The 20,323-nt window shown below is 44.4% G+C and overlaps 1 protein-coding gene and 1 long non-coding RNA gene across 15 annotated transcripts in view; one reads left to right on the forward strand and one right to left on the reverse strand.

Moving 5' to 3' along the window:
• The window catches only part of CAV1 (caveolin 1), a 35,693-nt gene extending 16,863 nt beyond the window's left edge, over positions 1-18,830 (reverse strand). The window contains exons 1-2 of one of the 3 annotated variants that reach the window (XM_077856058.1): positions 18,679-18,830; positions 15,206-15,370 (exon numbers count right to left, since the gene is read on the reverse strand). In XM_077856058.1, the coding sequence (XP_077712184.1) occupies positions 15,206-15,307 (102 nt within the window). In that variant the 5' untranslated portion in view covers positions 15,308-15,370; positions 18,679-18,830. Of the gene's footprint in view, positions 1-15,205; positions 15,371-15,956; positions 16,081-16,634; positions 16,779-18,678 lie in introns of those variants that run through there. The other 2 variants (XM_077856056.1, XM_077856059.1) reach the window with 2 other exon arrangements.
• The window catches only part of LOC144288530 (uncharacterized), a 344,649-nt gene that overhangs the window by 83,467 nt on the left and 240,859 nt on the right, over positions 1-20,323 (forward strand). The gene's annotated exons all lie outside the window — the stretch shown is intronic.

The raw sequence follows: 20,323 nt of genomic DNA on the forward strand, positions 1-20,323 counted from the left end.
AAATGACAGAGAAGTCAGATCAATTCAGTTTTTGCTTCTCATGAAATTTAAGTTCAGACCGACAGATGTAGACATAGCTCTGCTTAGGTTGCTGAGGAGTTCCTGAAGAACGTTCAGGTAGTCTGGAATACAAACAACTTCATGTTTACCTTCAGAATCATACAGCCTGGGTGCTAAGTGATGGGATTAAAATCATACGAGGCCCTAAATTTGAAACTTTTTATGGGTCAGAGAGAAATAAACCGTGGCTTGGCTAATGGGAAAATCTGACTCAAAGTAACAGTGCTTCTGCTCTGTAGTTCTTAGTCATCTGATCTTATTGCTCACAGATGGGCTGTTAAAGGAGCTTCAGAAATGTGGCCACACGAACTTGGTGAATTTGACAACTGTCAGCACTCAGAAAGTCTGAGCAATTTTTATTTAGCTAGACCCTTTTAAAGACCATTACTCTAACTGAAGTTGCAAGGAATGATGCACTCTGTTGTGTGAACTAAGAGGAATGAGCTGGTTACAAAAAAAAAAAAAAAAATTACTGAAAGTTTGTAACCTACTTTGGAACCCATTTTCTGATCTAAGAACAGTAATAGCCCAATTTTGAGGCAAGGGCAATAAAAGGGAAGACCACAGAGTTCTGAGCACAAATGAGAAGGGGAAATGAACTCCAGCTCTTGGTCTCTTTATTCTCAAATATTTCTTTGTGGTATATTTGCATTCAACATGCCCTCTGTCGATAGCTCAGTATTTCTTTTTCTTTTTCTTTTTTTTTTTTTGTTTTTGTTTTTTGATAGCTCAGTATTTCAAAGATGATTTAGCTAAACCCCACAGCCTGAATATTAAGACTGAGGATGACGGTAAAATCTACAAAGGTAATGAAAGTAGTAGTGGATGAGAAGTCTTCCACCAATTCTCTCTGAATGGACTTCAGGCACCTTACAGGCTCCGACTCTTTTGTGAATACTGGTCAACTAGATCACAGGATTTTAGAAATGAGAGCAATTTAGGGACCATCTAGCCTCTTCCTCATTGCTATAGGTGAAGAAACTGCTGTCCATAGGGTCCAAGTGGCATTTTCAAGGCCCAAGGTAACACTTGTGGTCAGGGTCCAAGAGAGGGCTAGAATTCAGATTTCTTCTGAGGCTCAGTTTCCCCATCTGCTCTGAAGAGTGATTGGCATCAGTAAAGCACTTCTTAGTGACTTGAAATCTCTTCTCTGTGTCAGGCACTGGAGAAATGAAGGAGACCTGCCTGTCCCTAGGTCCACTGAAGCCTCCTGTGGCCTCTGCACCATTAGAAAAACCAGTGCATGTTGTTAGCTCCATTGTTAGTATGCCTGAGCCATGAACCCAGGTAGAAAAAGGGACATAGGGATGACACTCTAACCGGATGGTCTTCCTCTTAAGGAGAATAGAAAAACCAAGCAAAAGAAAGGGGAAAGAACAGGCCTGGATTATGTAAGTGCCATGAGATTTATTCCACATACAATGTCTGTCTTTTGCAATTGCTACAGTAGAGTTCCAAAAGGTATTTTTTTTTTTTTGTAATTTGAGAGACAATATCATATTCCAATAACGATGCGAAGGACTCCCCAAAAATGACGACCTAAAGAAGTAATAATTTCCCCCACTGTGGTCCTATGGTCCTGAAAGTTTTCTCTTGGCACGTGTTTTTAAGAAATTCTAACTGAGAGTCTGAAACAGATTCAGTTCCAGCTCTACATTAGCCTCACCTGGGGAACTTTCAAAAACAAAACAAAACACAGTACGTAAGCCTGGGCCCCATCATAGATCAGTTCAACTAGAATTTCTAGGGACGGGATAGACACAAAGGTATTTTAAAAATGTTCCCCGGGTGATCTATAGCTTGGTAAGGGTCTAAAGTCACAAAATAGCCACCCTTTGCAGGAGCCATACTCTCTCATGAGTTTAAATCACAATAGGGGTTTATACAAGCTGAGAAACTGTATGAATATGCAATGTGTAGGAGGGAGTGGATGGGCAGGCTTGCCATAAAGATAATGTTTCATACTGACCTTTCGGTACATACAATGCATGCATTTTGCAGTGTTCTACTTTCAGCTGTTTACCACTTGCATTCTCAACCACTGTTTAAAACCATGCCGTCAAAAAAATAAATAAATAAATAAATAAAAAATAAATTAAAAAAATAAAACCATGCCGTCCTAACTCCTCTTTGCCCCCAAACAAACCAGGTATCCTGCTGCAATAGAGGAAAGTGTTCGTATGTATGCCAGTGCTTAATTGTGAGACGGTATGCCAATGTTGTCATACACCTAACTGTAATTGTAGAGGTAGAGGGATTTGAGAATTAACATAGACAGGTAAGGAATTTCGCACACAATTATTGTAGACACATTCCTGGGGTTAACCACTCTTATTACTTGGATTTTCTTCTCCTAGGATACATTAAAAAAAGAAAGTGTAAAACCCTTCCTCCTTTTTTCTTTTCCCAAATGGTGATTGTGTTTGAGCGGGATTTTTCCTGTAAGTCTCTTAATAACCTGGCATACCTGAAGGCAACTATATCCCAGGTTTCCTTCCAGCTCTTCTAACGAACTGTCCAGACAAAGCAGTCCCTCCTCAGCCATACCTGGGGGCTTCTCTTCATCCCTCATCTCCTTACTTTTGCTCTTCCTTAGGATCTTTCTAGCATCTCTACTTCCCTCATAAGGTCAACATAGGAACCCATTCTTAATAAGTGTGACAAAGAGCAAATGAGGTAGAGAATCTTGTAGGTGACATTTCTTCTGATTGCACTGTCCTTTTGATTCCATCCATTATACTTCCTTTAAACTATCGTTAACTTATTGGGGTGGTTATTATTTATGAACAACTGGTAGACTTAGTTTGCATCCCCTATTGCTCGAGGGAAATGGAGCACGGTGGATTCATTTAAGGGCACACTTATAATAGTGATTATCACTGTGGAGATCTTGGTCCCTTGGGAACTGTGGAATTACGAGCATATCCGTTATACTCACCAAGCGTCTTGGTTTTCCGCACCCCAAGCTCCCAGAAATGACAACCCTTTCCTGATATTTTCTTATTTTTCATAAATTTACCTATTTGTTTTCTTCTTAATATCTATGTTTGTTATTTCTAGTCATTTAACATTATCTCACTTTGTATATAGGTCTTTATTTTATTTTTATGGGTTATTGGTATTGTCAAAGTCACTTTGATGTTATTTTTATCACAGATGTTAACAAAGTCATTGTAATTGGTGTCATTTATAGGTTGTGGGTCCTTTTAACTTGTTCATTTCCTGTCACTGGTAAAATATTAAGTGTGCTAGGCCTGTGGTCCCGGCTGTATGGTAGATACTAGTCACATCTAAAATTCTCATTACACATCATCATCCTTTTTTAGTGGTTATTTCCTAGTCTTTAACTTAATAATGATCCTGATCTCCTATACTTAACTTGTTGATAGGGAAACTATTTGGAGTCAAATTGAGGAGTCTTACTTATATACATGTTACAGTAAATCCACAAGAGTTGAGAGAGAGAATCATATCTGGAGAAGCTAACATTTGTTTCACTTGGTACAGACATCAACAATGAAATGAATGATGTCTGTTTTTTTCTAGAGACATCTATGTCTTTTGTCTGTTTTTTTTTTTTTTTTTTTTTTTTTTTTTTTTTATTTCTGGGAAGCCATCTGAGATCTATGAAAGACCACTTCTGAGGTACAAAGAAACTTCTATGCTGTTGGGATAGTAGATATTAATGGTCACCATTTCCCAGCTAGTAACATGTCAAAGCTCTGGGTACTTAACATCTAGAAATAATAAAGCCAAAGAGAAGGAAAAAGAAGCTTGGGTTTCTCAAAGCTGTTGTCTCCTTCAGGTGTGCAAAGTTTGGATTTTTCTTCAAGGCTGTCTCCTGACCTAGTCATACCTCTGATGTTTGCCATTGTCCAGAGGCATATAGGTAGTCTGACAGGGAGTCCTTCCACCACTCTCTTTGCAAGGAATTTCTCATGTGGCCTGAGATCCACCTGTCAGTCTTCACATTTCTGCCCCAGTGGGCAATGCCAACAGCAGTGATGGCATCTCTTGGCATTCTGGGAATTTGCTTGCCCTGTCTGCCAGATACTTAGGAGATTAGCCTTATCCTCCAGGCCCCAGATGACCATCCAGGTGCCATAGCCTGCTTACTGAAGGCTCAGAAGAGAAGCATCTATGTTCTCCTCAAACAAGAGATAAATATAAAACTCTTCATAGTAAATATATGCACAGATCATGTTTTCTCTTTACCTTGGTAAATAGAGTATTTCTGGATTTCTTTTTATTTGGATATGCTTTTTCTTAGAAGGTTTAAAATGTGTTTGCTAGGGACACCTGGGTGGCTCAGTGGTTGAGCATCTGCCTTTGGCTCAGGGAGTCCTGGGATTGAATCTACATCAGGCTCTTCACGGGAAACCTGCTTCTCCCTCTGCCTAAGTCTCTGCCTTTCTCTCTCTGTGTGTCTCTTGAATAAATAAACAAAATCTTTAAAAAAAATGTGGCTGCCATAAGGAAAATGGGCAAAGAAAGACATTCAATAATGTAATCCTATTGTCTTTTCATTCACAGGAGACATTCAGTTACTTAAAGAAGAATTTCAGATTTTTCAGCAGATTCAATTTGACAGCCATTTCTTTTCTTTTTTTTTTTTTACATCCATTTCTAATGGCGGACTTAGTGTGGCACCCTGAGATAGGTCCTGGGCAACCACGGTTCTGGGGCCATCAGGGTGCCACTGTCCTACTCTGAAGGACTCAGGCATGCAATGGGGAGGAAAAGTGGGGAGGAGCCTGTGGACAGAGAAGTGAAAGACTTAGATGGCTGTGATGTGTGCCAAAATAGAGATTAAAAAGTGCGGTGGAAGTGAAAAGAAGAGACGGCCAGTTCCTGTGAGGGTGGTCAGCAAGGGCTAACAGAAGCCCCCATGTCTCAGGTGAGCCCTGGCGGATGGCTGCAGTTCTGATAGGCAGGCAGTAGGACTCGTGACGTGCTCTGCGCCTGGTATGGGGCAGGTGCTTCCTAAGTATGTGTTGAATGGCCTTCCTAAGGGAGCACATTATTAGAGAATGATTCTCATTCTCACCTCTATAACAAGAGTAATGTAGGGGTTTGCTCAAAATAGTTTGGGGAATTGGTGGTTATTAACTATTTTAAACAAAAAACTTTCTCTCCTTACTAAAAAGCATGATGCTCAGGATCAAGTGAGGGATAGATCTGTGGGCCTAACCAAAATAATTGGTGGTGAAAGCCAATGGATGCAATTCCATTTCCTTGACATATTTTGGTAAACTCATTTCCAGCTATCTATTATTACTGCTAATCATATAGAAAAGGCCAACAGTGAGTCATGATTGACGGAACATTTCAATTGTTCTTCTGAGAGATTAATGGTGCCTTGTAAAATGCCCTATTAAGTCTGTTCCTTACTTCTGGCATTTGTTTTTGAGAACAAATACATAATTACTAGGGAGGAAGTCTCAGAGAAACTACTAGCAGGATTAAAGAGGCATTTCTCCCACTAGCACAAAACCAAGGTTTTTCTCAATTGTTTTCTGTTTTCACAATGAATTACTGTAATGGCACAAATGTCTGGAAATCTAACAGGTAAACGGAAAGCCTTAAATGAAGCTGTTAAATTCAAAGTGCCTGTCAGGACCTGCTTCCTTCTCTCACACTTGCTCCTCCCCACATACCCAGGCAGGGTTCGCCACACCCTAGACTCTTCCCTGGACCATCAGAGTGCTTTAAAGACTCATGTGACTTAGCACAAGCCACCGTTGCAGTTTGTCTGGTTCTGGGCATGCGTTGTACTTCTAATCACTGAGACCTCTCCCCCACTTTGTACCCCAATTCTGGTCTTTGAGATTTGATCCTCCCTGGCTTATTGGGAACTCAGCCAGCATCCAGATCTCTTGAGGTCTGAGATTTTACATTAGTCTTCACGTTGGTCCTTCCCTCTCCCTCCCCAGCCTACCTGCCAGGATCTAGAGTCTGTCCTTAGAGCTATAAGCCTGTCATTCCCAACTCAGGGGACGTCTGGAATCCCCCTTGCTAAATGCTGCCCACACACTCTAAGGACACAGCCATCTCTTTCTGCACGATGGTGACACCACTGTCTACTTGGATTATGATCTACTGCTGAAGAGAGAGAGGGGCGCTGGAGTGCAGTGGTTAAAAACCTGGGCTCTAGGGTCTCACTGTCTAGATTCAAACTGACTTAGCTATTTTTTACCTCTGTAGTTCCGAGTAAATGGCTAAGCCTGAGTTTCCTTATCTACAAAGTGAATGTGATGGTGATAATAATAGTTTCCACCTCAAAGGGTCAACTGAGGAGGACTCTGTGCCTCCGAGTGAGCCTGTAGGAGTGTTGGAGGAAGCATCCCATCTTCTGTTTCACTCTCTCCTGCCCACCTGGCATTCTTTGGTTGGCCCCATTGCTTACAGTTAGCCCTCTCTATTAGCAATGGCCTCATGAGTTGGCTTCCTGGCCTAATAATGCCTCAGTGCATTGCTGTGGCCTATAAGGGGACAAATGCCTTGGCGGGCACCAAAGGCTCTGCTGATCTGGGTCCTGCTTGTGTCCCTTGCTCTGGCCACACTGTCCTCAGACACGGTAGCATTGTGCAAAGAAATAGACGTGGGGATTCCGAAGTTGGCATGTGCAAAATGCTCAGTCCAGCCCAGAGTGGGTGGCAGGATAGGGAGAAGGGGCCTTGTGGTTTTTTCTTTCTGTTTCTTTTTTCTCCCAGATTTCCACTTTCTCACTACTTGGGTCTAGATATCAGCATCTTTTCCGGTTACTCATTGTAAGTAAGAAAATGTAATTGTGTTTGAAATCCACAACAAAAAGGATATGATCCAGTGCAGTCTCTAAACACAATTTGTCTTTTTATGTAGACTCTATCAATGCCCGTTTGTACTGTAGTGTCTTTGCTGGGCTCAGGAATTGAAAATTGAAATGCAATTCTTAAAAAATTCACTTTTAAATTACTCTAAGTGCTATTAAGCACGTACACATAGTATCAAAATTTAAGCCTCCTCCAAATTAAAAATGTCTGGCTCTTAATTACCTACACAGCTGACAATGACTAAAGAGGAAGCTTGGTTATGCCTTTAGGAATATGTATTTCCCCTGCCATGAAATAATGACAAGAAGACATCTTCTCAAGGTTCAATAAAGAAAACAAGATGTATTTTATATCTGAAACATCAACATAGTTCCCATGAGAGGCAGGAAATATGTATTCCTTGCAGGTGTAAATCTGTTCCACCAATTAATTCCCCTGGTAGTTGCACAGTACATGGATCATGCAGATTTCCTTTAAGACAAAATTAAAAACACTTCCCCCACCCTAAACAATGGTTCGTGTGAAAGCATGCCATTTTATGTTTCCTGGACTAACTGAAAAATAGTTAAAACTATTTTAAACATTTTAATCTTTGATGGAGGAGCTGACAACATATGTGATGGAAGGATGTCACTTTCATTAACCCTATGTTGCAAGGAAAGAAACCAAGGTTTGAGGGTGTAGTAGGTTGGCCTGTAAGAGTGCCTCCTTCAAGTTATAGTGCGGCTTGATGGCTGTGATGAAGGGCAAGAGAGGGGTCATGCTGGAGAGTAGCGAGGAAACAAAGGCATGCCATGACTGGCGCGTGGAAATTATGCCCATTCTGCTAAAAATTAGTGTGTGTAGGGATTCCTGATGTATTTCCAGGTTATAGGAATCAGCTATAGGCCATTGCCAATCCATCTGTGACCATATAATTTTTCTTCCATGCTAGGACACTTCTGAATGTGGAAAGGGCACTATCGATAGTGCCCCTAATAGTTACTCAGGGCTGATCAGTATTACCTTGTCTGTATGGGACAACCTAAAGCATATGGCTGCCCCACTCCCAGTGACCCAGCAATGCTAAGTTTATGGTTGGCTCTAAGCCCAAGTGGCCTCACAGGGTGGAGAACCATTGAACAAAGTTGGTTTGGGAGCTCTTCATGGTGTTTCGAAACTCTCTGAGTTCAAACTGGCCTGACCCTCAAATATTCTTCTGGCAAGGAGAATGTCTAGAGTTATGTAGTGTTACTCTACAGTCCTCTATTTTCTTGGGATAGAACTACCCAGAGTGTATGTCTGTAAGCCACCCTTTCTAAATCTGACTTCACAATGTAATTATACAGGGAACTTTGAAAAATATAGATCCTTAGGCTCCAGCCCTACATATTCTAATTTAATAGATCTGTGTAGTAAGCTCAAGCACCTGTGTTTTCAAAAATTCCTCGGTGATTCAGATGCCTAGCCACATTTGAAAGCCCTCTTGGATTTGTAAAGAGTCTATGGGGTTTTTAAAGAGCTGCAAATTTCAAATTTTCAATACAAATGTTGGAAGTTGAGAGCCAATACAGGAAGAGAGAATATGAAAGAAGAACAGAAATATTTCCCACAATTTAATCATATTTCGTGTAGGACCAGAACAGAGGCAAATTGTTTAAAAATATATATGTTTCTTATTTTGCCCATGCCTTGATTACTGGCTCAGGAACAATTAGAGACATTATAGATGAGTCATTTTTTTGAACTAAGCCCTGATGGTTATAAAGTTTTAGCAGACAGTGGAATTTGGTAAAAGAATTCCAACAAAAGTTTGCAAAGGAAACTGTATAAAGAGAAGCAAGGAAGTAGCTATAAACTCCGCGTGAGTGGTGCTCATATCTAGTTACATACGGTAGCCACCAGCACGGTGCATAATAATTATTTATTGAAAGGTGGATGACTTTCAGAGGGAGTGCTATCGTATGAGAATGACTCTCATTCTTTTCTTTATAGTTAGATAAATTGAAGCATAGAAACAAAATAGCTTGCCCAAAATATTTTTAGGGCTGGTGTTTATTAGCTTTTATGAGCTAAAGAAGTTTGATCCCATTTATAAGCCTAATTCTTAGGGACTACCAAGGGAAAGAAACCTGTTGGCCTTGACATTCTTTACTCCTTCCTTGGGGTCCAGTCCCACACTAATGGGACTAGATGCTTTCTAGTTGAAAGAGATCATGAAAGCAATAGGCCATTATGTTGAAACCCAAACTGACCCGATTACTGTGTGCATGCCTTTCTTTGACTATTAAAGAAGAGGAATTTTGTGTCTGTGCATGTTTAAGAATGATTACATTCAAGTTTTGGAGGAGAAAGTTACAAAATTCACAAAAATATTTTTTCTTATCTTGGCGCAATAGTTTTCCCACTCTATCCGGGTATATGTCAGGCATTTGTCTAGGGGCTGAGGGTTTCTTTTTTTTAGGAACTTCTTTTAAAAGAAGTATACTATGCAAATCTCTTTCTCCATGGCCTTAGGGTACCATAAAGGACATAATATACAAGGTCCAGAGTGTAGAAGAAGAGACAGCATGTGCTTCTTGGCATAAACCATCTTTGTGGGGATCCCTGGGTGGCTTAGCAGTTTGGCGCCTGCCTTGGGCCAGGGTGTGATCCTGGGGTCTTGGGATCGAGTCCCGCATCAGGCTCCTTGCATGGAGCCTGCTTTCCCTCTGCCTGTGTCTCTGCTTCTCTCTCTCTCTCTCTGTATTTCTCATGAATAAATAAAATCTTAAAAAAAAATCTTTGTATGAAAACAGCAGTCTTTCCCATTCCCCACACAAACCAAGCCAGAAGGATCATGAAAGGGCACAGAACCCCACAGGTCAGTGCACACAGCCCCATTCTTGTAGGGGCGAATTCTCTGTGGGTATTTCCTCATAGAGAACTTATGTTGAAAAGTAGGGCAAACTGAAAAGCAGTTTCATTCAGAATATGAAAAAGTCTGTTATTTTATGGACTTGAGTGGGCAGGACCATAAGCAGGTGGTTTTTCAAATTACTGGACTTTCCAGATGCTGCTTACTATTGCAGCTGTTCTCACTGTAAGCCCTTTTAAAATGGAGCCAACACTGCTATTAATTGGAAGAATAAGCCACATCGTGAGCTTTTTCATAATTCAAACGTATTTTTCATAATTCAAATTATTTTTTGGTGACAGGAGATGGAGAAGAAAGAAGAGACTTTGTTTGAAGAATCACTTAAAATGTATATCATTGTTGAAAGTGTTTGCGGATGCGTAAGAATAAATAATATCCCTCATTTTAGTATTGTTTTCTGCTCAGTGATGTGAGAAAATTTCCCGCCAAAAATGACCATCCTGCTCCTTTACAAGCAGGGGATTCTGAAATCTGTGCATGATCTCATTTGTGGCAAAATATCCGTCACCACTCACCATCGTGTGGAGCTGTCTCCTAAACAAACAGACAAACGAAACCAATACCAATTCCAGCGGAAGAGAGTAATAACAGGGTGTTGAGGGCTTTGAGACAATCTGATCTTTTAAATCTTAGGCTTTGATTATATGTATATCAAATAAATATGGAATTTGTAATTGCCATTATATTGAGATCAATCAATCACTTTAGGATGCCTTCCAGTTGAAAAAGATCAAGAAGACGTTGGGATGTCATTTTGAAATCAGAACCGATCTGATTACCATGTGTATGACTTTTTTTTTTGGCTGCCAAAGAAAATTTTGTGTTTGAGCATATTTAAGAATGATTATATTCAAGTTTTATGATGGAAAGTTACAAATGTATATTTTTATTTTCAAACAGAAGTCTTCTCTCAGATGTTCTGATTCTTCTCAGGACTAATCTCAGAATCATCTCAATTCATTTCTCCCCTCATAGCAATAGTCTACATGAATCACATAATCTTGTCCATTCTTCCCTTTATCATACATTTCAAAATATCTGTTTTGCACAGTGACCGTCTGAAAACATGGATAAAAATTTTAAACTTCTATGGCCCTTAAATTTCTTTCAAGGGATTGGAAGTTGGGCTGGGAGCCATTATGTTCTCTTCCAATTCTAAAATCCTGTCATTTTATGCTTCTCTGATTTTGTCCCCAGTGCCACTGCACACTGTCCTTCTTTTTCATGTCTAGACCACAGTGCAATTACGTCTTCACTGTTCTCTGCTCAACCAGACTGGCTACCTTTCATCACATCCTGTAGCTTAGCCAGTCATCTTTGAGAAAGCCCACCCTCATCTTGTCATACTCAAGCCTGAAGTCTTGCCTTCTCACTGTTGAGATGATAAAGTCCAAACTTCTCATGAGTGCTGGATAAAGGCCTCTGCCAAGTGGCCATGATCAGTCCGTTCACCTTTATGACCTACCACTCTGCCACGTGAATTCTCTGCTTTCAATCAAAATGGGCTATGAAACCTTCCATCATGCCTGGTATGAGACATTCCCATCTCCATGCCTTGCTTATTTTGAAGCCCTCCTGTGCTTTTCTCAGCTGTTTGCCCTTCATGATCCAACTCAGACTGTACTCCTTCATGCCCTTCTCTATTAAACTATCTAGAATCCATCTTCCTTCCCCGACCCCATTGTCCTATCCACAGTAGGATCTCCCTAACACTACCAATACCATTCACTTAAAAAAAAACAAACTTTATTGAAGAATAATTGACAAATATAATTGTATGTATTCAAGGTGTACAATGTTGGACGCCTGGGTGGCTCAGTGGATGAGTGTCTGCCTTCAGCTCAGGTCGTGGCCCCGGGGTCCTGGGATCGACTCCTCTATCAATCCCTGCAGGGAGCCTGCTTGTCCCTCTGCCTGTGTCTCTGCCTCTCTCTGTGTGTCTCTCATGAATAAATAAAATCTTAAAACGAAAACAAAACCAAAAAACCCCGAAGTGTACAATGTGATGATCTGATGTACACCTACATTGTTTGATTACCAAGATCAACATAGTATCATTCACTTTTTAAAAACCTTTTTATTATTCAATATTCAATACTGCTTACTTTTTTCCTTTTTTTATTTCCCCCCCACTCCCCCTAAATACTGCTTGCTTTTAATTTATTACCAAAATGATAATGAGAAGGTTCACAGTAGAGACCACATAAAATAGCATGTCAATTAAAAAGGAAAGTGAAAATACAAAACCAAGAGTGGGAGAGGGTAGTGATGCATATTAATGAAACTTAAAATCTAACTATGTTTCCTAGTAGTCAAAGCAGAAAAGGATCCATTAGTTACCATTTGGCAGTGACTTAGTATTGTGTTATAGTGTATTCTTTAAAACTTTTTATCCATATGCGTCTTGTCTCTCTAACTCTAACCCTTGTGATTGCTACAACTTATTTTAGGAATTATGCTTTCTAGTATGTTGTGCAGTGTATAGTCTAGCATAGGGTGAGTTTAACAAATTAATTTATTGGTGGCTAATATGATGTCAGAATCATAAATCTGATGTTTTATTTATATGGAAATTCCAGTTAAGTACATAGTAAACATACAAATGAAAATGTGAACATGAAAAGAAGACATAGAAATTTCAGAGGGAGAATGAAGGGTCTGAAGTTGTCATCGCTTTAATCAGAGGAAATTTTAAAAAGCATTCATAGCCTACTATTTTGGGATAAATGTCTATAGAGATGTAATATAGTACAGCAGACCTTTAGGTAAGGTAGGAGACCGAACTTCTTGGAATTAAATTGTATAGACTAATCTGCTGACTTTTCTTTCTCTCCCTGAGTAGCTGTTTTATGAGACTGAAAGGATACTGTGCAGATACACCATGCTGCGCCTCACACTGTACATCAGGGTTTCATTTCTTCTCCATCTAGAGTTCTTTTTCTAAACTTGGTATAAGAGCCTTTTTAAAATGTAAAGAACTAGTCTGGCGCTGTCCAAAAGCAATTTCCAGGATGATGGAAATGTTATAAGCCTGTGCTGTCCAATTTGGGAGCCAGTAACCTCGTGTTGAGAACTCAGCATGTGGCTAGTGTGCCTAAAGAACTGAATTTTAATTATAATAATGTTAACTACTTGAAATTTAAACGGAAAGAGCCACAACTGGCTAGTGATTATAGAATTGGCAAAGGCAGCTCTTACAGAGCTGCTTGCCTTTAAACAGAACTTTCCATACCTGATTTGGTACCCTGATCACTGTTTCTTTATTATCACCTGACATTTTAAGCTACCATGCATTAACAGTAAAACTTTGGATGTTTTTGTTATTTTAAGAAGTCTATGTTGTCAAAAGTAAAATTTAGGAAAGTTTATTTACTGCCGTGTAACATGGAGAGGGTCATACTTGTTTCTGTCATCATGTTTGTGCTGGGACTCATAGAAAGCACTTTTTTTTTTGTTTTTTTTTTTTAGAAAAGCACTTCTAAAACAGGAGTGTCTGCAGGTTATAGGCTACCCCTCCTGGGCTACTGCAGATGTCACTCTTTGGACAGAAATTGGACTTGTAGCCTGGGCCTCTCTCTGCAGGAAGTCCTCCGAAGTCCTTTCTCAACTAGGCCTCTGAGTAAATGGGCCTACCAAATTCTTCCCAAGGTGGATTTTTCTGTCTGAGTGTCTTGTTTTGCTCATAGGAGCAAATGGGAGGGGTTTGCTTTCTCTAGGCCAGCAGGAGCTTGCTGTAACTCTTCCTTTTAATTTTTTTTTTTTTAATATGAGGATCCCCACACTTGCTCTTTGAAATGCTATTCTGTTAACTGCTATTTCCTCTAAGCCTGTTATGCCTTTTTTCCATCTGCGTTGAAGTCTCTTTTCCCAGTGGGGCCTTTCTTTCTCAGCTTAGTCATGCTATGTGTGGAGACCCACATCCACACTGCTGGCCTCTCTGACTCATCCTGGGAGGCTTGCTTGCTCCAGGAACCCCACTCACACTGCGGTGGAACAACAGGGAGGCTCCAATGAAGCCAGCCCTTTCTGAAATCTGCCTCTTTTCCTGGCATCTCTTCTTCTTGTCCAAAGCTACATGAGAAGGAGAAAAAGCAAAAATGTCTTTCCCTCTCTTTAAGGTGACGCTTTTAGTAAATCGTTTTTAGCAATTCTAATTTCAAGTTTATAAGCTACTTTTTTTTTTTATTGCTGCTGCTTTTAAATATTTCATAATCTGGCTAGTAGAAAAACCTACTAATGCTCCAATTTTCCTTTTTCCTCTACCAGCAAGCCAAGAGAGTCAATTCTGACAGTTACATTTTCCTTCCCGTTACAGGTTAAATTGTTTCCCTTTTTGAAATAAATTATTCATAAATGTGCATAGTCTCTGAACTATGGCTCTTCCCAGCCCCAGATAGGAGACTGGGTAGGTGGAAATTGCTCATCTGCCCCATTGGCTGTTCTGGAGTTGTGCAGAACTGGGTCTTCACGCTATAATCTTCCAGGCCAGGATTTTCCTTGGCCCTCCCCACTCCTCAAAGAAAACCCTCTGCCAAGAATGGCTCAAGCCCATGATTTCCCAATCCAGATGGATTTGGACAATAAATTTCCCTGACTTAATTTGCTAAGAGGGTCAAAGTTGAATAATATAATGATAATCAAAAATTGATCACTGACTCAAATCTAAGTTTGGCCAATAGCTCATTCAGATGCCTTATTATTTTTTTTTAAAAAAAATCACCAAACACATTCTGAAAATATAAAAAGGAACTCCAGCCTGAGTGTCTCATTAACTCGGGGAAGCCTGACCCAGGCAGTCACTAAAGAAGTGACTTTATATACCTAGCTAGGGGTGTCTATGGGAGAAATCCAGAGGCGCTCATTATTTTTGGTTGTGGAAATTAGCTTGGTCGTGCACGAGTACCACTTTTTCCCCCTCCAGTTAAGATGCTCTCTCTCCATATATGTGATATATAATATATCAATCTGAAGCATTTTTACCCACCTTATTATAGTTAAGAAAATAACTTGAGGTTACCCTGATTTGAGCTGGGACAACCTGCCCACTCGGTACCCCATAGGTCATCGAGCCACAAAGAACTTACACAGTGACCTTACTTGCTTTAATTCTAGGTGCAATAGGGCGCCCCCCTTCGCTAGAGTTTAAGCCTGGGAACAGGCAAGAGGGTGCCCCGCAGGGCCAAGCGCCTCACTCGCCCAAGGAGCGCGGGCCAACCTGTCGCGGAGATCTGGAGGTGTGTTGGCCGGGGGAGAAGTGGGGTTCTAGGAGCAGGGCAGTCAGCGAGATTCCAGCCGAACTAGCCGGCGGGGTGATGGGGGAGGGCAGGGTGGGGGGACTCGGGGCCCCGCGTCCTCAAGCGCAGGAGGCAGCGCGCGCGGGCCCAGGTAGCGGAGGATGCTCGCAGCGCCCCGGGGCGGGCGGGGCCGCCTCCCCTACCTTGACCACGTCGTCGTTGAGATGCTTGGGGTCGCGGTTGACCAGGTCGATTTCCTTGGTGTGCGCGTCGTACACCTGCTTCTCGCTCATCTCCTCCGCCATGGCCTTGTTGTTGGGCTTGTAGATGTTGCCCTGCTCCCGGATGGGAACGGTGTAGAGGTGCCCCTGCGCGGGGTGGGGGGGGGGGGACGGCGGGGTGCGGGAGAGGGGGGCGGAGATGGGAAGAAAATGTCAAAAAAGGCAATGCCAGAAAAAGGAAATGTCAAAAAGGAAATGTCAAAAAGGAAAACGAGCGGTGCGGCGGCCCTGGAGGTCGCCCGCCAACTGGCCGCTCGGGCGCCGCCGGCGCTTAAGAGGATGGAGGCGAGGACACCACACCCCTCGGTGCCCGCGGGGAGCCCCGGCCTCCGCCGCCCGCCGCCAGGGGTCAGCGCGCACCCGCGCCGCCCCCGCCCGCGCCCGCCCCGCGCGCCCCCCAGCGACCGCGGGGACCCGTCCCCGGCTGCGGGGCGCCCCTCCCCACCCTGCTCTCCAGAAGCTCTCCGGCGTCTCCTCGGGCCCGCTGGAGCCCCCGGGACCCCCCGGAGGGGCCCCCTTTCTGCCGCTTTCGGGGCGCACCTCCCCGACACCTGCTGGCTCGCCGCACTCTCCGCGCCCCCCGCCCCCGCGGGGCTCAGCGTCCCGAAAGCGCCCGTGTCGGGAGCAGCGCCCCCCGCCCCCCTGCAGACCGCCCCGAACCGCGACCTCGCACCTGCCCGGCGCCCCCGACCTCCCCGACCTCCCGCAGGTCCCTCCTAGGCCGCCGGCGGGGCGCGGGGCGGAGGGCGAGTTTGGGGAGCGAGATCCCCGCGCGGACGAGGGGTGGCACTGGGAGGGGAGGGCGGGCAGGGACAGGAGGGGAGGGGAGGGGAGGGGAGGTCCCCCCTCTGCAAACACCCCGCCGGGCGCCGGGATGCTGGAAGGGTTCTTGAGGCGGCCCGAGGGCTTCGGGCGGTGCCAGCCGGTCCAGGCGCCTGGCGGAGCGGCGGGGACGGTCCCCCGGATCGCGGGGGGATGGCGGCGCACCCCGCGTCCCCGATCGCAGCCCCCCAGCGCGCAGGGGCTGGGCCGTGCGGGTCCCGACCTAAAGCAGCGCCCCGGGCCCGCCCACGACCCAGGAGCGTGCTCTGGTCCCCATCTCGGGACCCCGGGGCGCCCCCCGCCCCCACTTTCAGCCTCCCTCTGGTTTAGGGCCCGCCGGCCCCCCTTTCCGAAGAGCAGCCTGGACGACATTCCTGCCCCCTCTTCAGCTCCCCGCCCAGGCCCATTCCTCGGAGGTGCCCGCGCCGGGGGAGCGCCCGGCGGCCGACCGCGGGGGGTGGGGTGGGGTGGGGTGGGGGTGGGGGTGGGGGCGCCCCGGGGGCTCCCCGCGCGCACCCCGCGAGCCTACCTCGGAGTCTACGTATTTGCCCCCAGACATGCTGGCCGGTGGCTGGGTGAAGGCTCCGAGGTTTCCCTGGGCTGTTATTCAAGGGAACCGAGGAAGGAAGATCTTGTATTGTGCAGGGGGGGGGGGGGGGGGGGGCGGGGAGGCGCAGGCGGGGGGCGGCGGCTGGGAGGGAGCCTGCTGGCCGCGGGCCCGGGGCTTGCCGCGAGCGCCCGGCCGGGACCTGCGCGCCGGGTCCGGGCACATCCCCGGGGTTCGGCGGCGCGGGGCGGGGAGCGCGCGGGGAGCGCCCCGCGGGGGTGGCCTAGACCTGGGGCGCACGTCCCCGGGGGGCTCGCGGCGGCGTCCTGCGGGGGCGCGGGGTGGGCGCGGGGCGTCGCGCTCCTCCCCGCGCTCCTCCCCGCGCATCTCCCCGCGGAGAAGCCGCCTCCCCGCCCCCATCCCCGCCCGCCCAGCTCTCCCCCACTGTCACCGGGAGGAAAGGGACGAAAAAGGGCGCAGGACTTTTGGGCACGATGCGCCCCCGACGGCGAGCAAGCACACGTGCGCGCGCGGTGCAGGTGGCGACGCGCCGGCTCACACCTGGCGGCCCCGGACAGGACACACAGACACGCGGAACCCCAGTTTCCCCGCCGCTTCTGAAAGCCCCCCCTGCCCTGCCCCCCAACCCTCTGAAGCAAACGAGAATGGCAGGCTTCGCCCATCTTTCTGGAACTTTCTGGAAACTCATGCCCACACGTTGTGCCACATTTCCAAAAGACGTAAAAATATTTACAGTTGTAGGAATATTTAGTGGGAGCTTCAAGTTTGTCATAGAGGACTTTTTCTTTGCACTTTTTCTAATTTTTTTTTCTATTTTTTTTTTTTTTTTTCTAATGCACTTGCCCGTGCGTTAGAGGAGACCCGGTTCTTCTAGGAACCGATCTGAAGTTTAGCAAATCGTTAGCAGTTATTTGCAAATGTTTTCTCTATTCCTGAATGTGCGGCTGCTATCTTTTTATAAAGCGTACGCCTAAGGTGAATGGAACAATAAGCAGTAGTTTTACATCTGGGCTATGGAGAAGTCAAGAAATTCACTGTCTTTTGGCCTGTGGCTCCATATGCAATCAGAAGGAGAACTAGAGGGGCGGCCCGGGTGGCTCAGCGGTTTAGCGCCGCCTTCAGCCCAGGGCCTGACCCTGGAGACCCAGGATCAAGCCCTGCATCAGGCTCCCTGCATGGAGCCTGCTTCTCCCTCTGCCTGTGCCTCTGCTTTTCTCTCTCTCTGTGTCTCTCATTAATAAATAAGTAAAATCTTTTTTTAAAAAAATAAAAAGTAATAATTAAAAAAGTAAAATTAGAAAAATGATTTTAAAAATTTAAAAAAAGTAAAATCAGGACTTGAAATAGAAAATCTGACAATCTATCTGAAGGGGCACAGGTTACAGGAAACATTTTGGTGGTCTGTCCATAAAGGCGGAGGCACAAAAGGAGGAGGAGAACGGGTAATAGAGGATGGGACCCTTGGAATTGATTATCTAGTTAGAATATATGGAACTGTAAAAGAACTATAAAGGACAGGCTATTGTTGGTGGTAAAAAGCAATACAACCTTTAAATTCTTTTTTTAAAAATTTATTTATTTATGATAGACATAGAGAGAGAGAGAGAGAGGCAGAGACACAGGCAGAGGGAGAAGCAGGCTCCATGCAGGGAGCCCGACGTGGGACTCGATCCAGAGGTTCCAGGACCAGACCCTGGACTGAAGGCTGCGCTAAACCACTGAGCCACCCGGGCTGCGCCAATTTTTAATTTTTTAATTTTTTTCAATTTTTTTTTTTAAAGATCAGTTTCAATTATATGGCAGGGGAAATGTTACAAACGTTGGCGTTAATTATGCCGGCTAGTCATGATTAGAACTCTAAAGATCTTCTAACAATTGGGCTTTAAAATTTTTATTTCTGCCAAAATCCACTTGTAGATTCTTTGAACATATTGTGTGTGAAGAAGCATGACATGCTAGCAAAGAGTGGTGTCAGGGTCACCGGGTTGTGCGGTGCCCCGCTTACCTCTGACGGTTGCTGGAGGACTGCTGTTCATCTAGCTCTTCCTTCATGAGCGTTGGTTACAAAGCAGTTGTGGTTATGGCCAATGGAAAAATGTGGAAACCGTTTCCCATCTATTGTTGTTCAGTCTTCAGCTGCGATGAGTAATCTTGACTGTGAAAAAAGTCAACAGGAACAGGGAGAGAGTGTGTCCTGCATTCCAGCAAGGAATGGACTTTCCGGGGAGGCCTGTGAGTGAATGCTTAACGAGCTCAACCCAGGCAGGTCCATGGCGAAGCCAAATCAACAGCAGCGCCCGGAATCATAATGATCAGTGAAGCGTTGTCAATGCCAAAATGAATTCCTAATGAGAGGAAAAACCACAAACTCTTCGTTAACCTGCCTCAACAAGAAGTTAGACCCAAAAAGAAACAGATTGTATTCTGGTTATAATAGCTGAATTGAAGAATTGGCTCCACCTTCATGAGAAATAAAGATGAATAATGTTGTTAGCGTAGGTATAAGATCTGAAATGGATAGATGATATAATGAATAAAATAGTTTTTCTTCGATACCCCTAAAGATAACTTTAGGCTTGGAGGCAAGTTAATAAATTTCTCCAAATCATTTACTAAAAAATGACCACATGGCGACTTATTTGCCCCCCCTTTATTTTTTTTTAAAGAAGCAACCTTAAAGGGCAGCTCATGCTTTATAGGTTACTAAAAATATAGAGCTAAAAGGGACACCATTCATCCAAATCAGTTGTCTTAGAGATGCGGAGATTGAAGTCTAAATACATAAAAAAGAAAAAATAAATAAATACATAAAAATGATTTGTTCTTGAAGAGTTTTGCGGGAGTAAGGAGCATTTTAAAGTTGATAAATAACTAGAGTTCCTGTTAGTAGTTTCTGGGACATAGGATTCTTAAGTAACCTGGGGAGATCTACTCACGGTAAAATTGTGAAGTTAGTTGCCTTTTGTGTTCTCTTATCTTCTGCAGCCCCTGCTCCCCAACCTCTCAGGTCCCCACCACCCCAGGTCCTCTTACGCTAAACTGGCTTCAGCTGATTTCCACTCTAGGATTAGAAGTCCAAGGTTTGACTGCTTACAGTGATACTGGTGGTTTTAAGAAGCAGGAACCTTTCCAATGTTTATCAACACCGAGAAGCCCAAGACTGCCCAACTATGACTTTGTCAGTGAGTTCAGAAAAGAGATTACAGTTACCCCTAGGTGTGATATAGAAAGAATAACAACCAGGGTGACAGAGCACCCAGCTGGCGTTCCCAACGTGGGTCACAGCTCTGGAGCCTTGGAGTCCCACTGGCTAGTGAGTTGCTCATTGGAAGGTTGGGGGCCTTAAGGAGAAAGTCAGAAGGGGAAGAGGGAACATTTCAGAGGGTGTCTATTTACATGCATAAATATCAACATTTTTACAAGCTCTGTGTTCAGCTGAACATTTATCCTGTTTTTCAGCATCACCACCTCACACGCCTTCTACTGAATTCCATTCAGGCCTTCTTCCCATACCTGCTTTACCTTCTTCCATCCTTCCATTTATATATGGAAAAAATTAGCTTTCTAGATGAAAATCTGGCTAATCCTCTGATCCCTTTTTATCCCTCTTCTGGCTTGAAGTGGTCCCCTGGACTCTTCCTTGTTGTACC

This window comes from Canis aureus, chromosome 18, assembly GCF_053574225.1.
Source record: "Canis aureus isolate CA01 chromosome 18, VMU_Caureus_v.1.0, whole genome shotgun sequence".
NCBI lineage: Eukaryota > Metazoa > Chordata > Mammalia > Carnivora > Canidae > Canis > Canis aureus.